We start from the raw sequence: 1,396 nt of genomic DNA on the forward strand, positions 1-1,396 counted from the left end.
CCCGCCCTGAGGCCGCGCTCGCCCCTCCCCCACTGCCCTGGAATTGGAGATTTCTTCCTCAATAAACGCAGGAMCCCCTCCCCCACCGCCGAGTCTGTCCTTCGGGGGTGCACGGGGGAGGGACAAATACAAAAAAACCCACCAAAAATTGGAATTGGAATCCCTTTTATTGTGCCAAAATGGGGCCGGGCCCCTGTGACCCCTCCCCCTGCAGGTGKTGTTGGCTTCTGGAGGGTTTTTGGGAGGTTTTGGGCTCTCTGGAGGGGGTTTCAGGTGTAGAGCTGGAAGTCGATGCGGCCGCAGTCGTAGAAGGGCCCGGGGGGGTTCACGCGGCGGCACCGCGCCCCTCCCCCCCCCGAGAAATAGCCCTGGGCTGCCCATTCCTGGGGGGAGGGGAGGGTCAGGGGGCTACTGGCATGGCTGCGACCCCAATTCCCTTCTGAGAAGGGTTCGGGCACCCTCTTCCCCTCCTTCTGGGCTCTTCCCACCCTCTSTTTCCCCTCCCCCTCCCTCATTTTTTAGCCCAATTTTGGGCACCCCCCGCTCTTCAAGCCCTGATTACTTTTGGTTCTCTCCCGCCCTCTTTTAGCCCCCCCCAAGTTGGGGTCTTTCCCCCCGAAATTTGAGCTCCCCCCACCCCTTTAACGTGCCCAATCCCAGCCGCTCCCCTCAGTGATTTCCACGCGCCCTCCCCCCCCCCGGGATTGGGGGGTCCTCTGCCCCTCCCCCACCTGCATTTGGGCGCTGCTGAAGGGGCCGTACAGGGGGGCGTCTCCATCGCCCTCCCCCCCCCAGTGATACTCCCAGAGAACCTCGGGAAGCGCCGCTGCCTCTGGGGGGAGGGGACAGAGGGACAGGGGTCACCAAAACTGCCTCAAAAACCCTGGCACCCCCCACAGCCCCCCGAAACCCCATCCAGACCCCCCGAAACCTCGCTGGCACTTCTCAGAACCCCTCCCCCATTGCTGAGACCCCCAAATTCCCCCTGGGATCCCCAGAACTCTCAACCTCCGCAAAGTCATCTCAAACTCCCCCCTCCTCCCCTTCGCCCCTCCCCCACCCCGTCCACCACTCCACTCACCCTCCTGCCCCTCCCCCTCCTCGGGGGGGGCGAACATGTCCAGGGCCGGGGGTCTCTGCCCCTCCCCCTCCTCTTTCTTCTCCTCTTCCTCCTGCTCCTCCCCCTCCTCGCTGGGGGTGGGGGAGGGGTCCCCTCCCCCCCCCAGCTCCCGGAGGCGCCGCTGGAGCCGCTCCCGGCTCTCCCCGAAGACCCCCAGGACCCCCCTGGCCACCAACGCGTCCGCCAGGGCCACCAGGGCCTCCAGCTCGGGAGGGGGAGGGACGCGGGCCCTGCCCCTCCCCCTCCCTCCTCGGGGCCGCCCCTCCCCCCCCCAGC

The 1,396-nt window shown here is 66.7% G+C and overlaps 1 protein-coding gene across 1 annotated transcript; it reads right to left on the reverse strand.

Moving 5' to 3' along the window:
• Positions 1–148: 148 nt before the first annotated feature.
• CD2BP2 (CD2 cytoplasmic tail binding protein 2) lies at positions 149–1,391 on the reverse strand (the record flags this gene model as incomplete). The annotated part of the gene is made up of 3 exons (XM_057388356.1): positions 149–383; positions 732–832; positions 1,082–1,391. Coding segments are annotated over 3 exons (525 nt in total), but the record flags the coding sequence as incomplete, so codon positions are not given.
• Positions 1,392–1,396: the final 5 nt, after the last annotated feature.

This window comes from Malurus melanocephalus, unplaced genomic scaffold (assembly GCF_030028575.1).
Source record: "Malurus melanocephalus ecotype Western Australia unplaced genomic scaffold, MMel_1.1 scaffold_1825, whole genome shotgun sequence".
NCBI lineage: Eukaryota > Metazoa > Chordata > Aves > Passeriformes > Maluridae > Malurus > Malurus melanocephalus.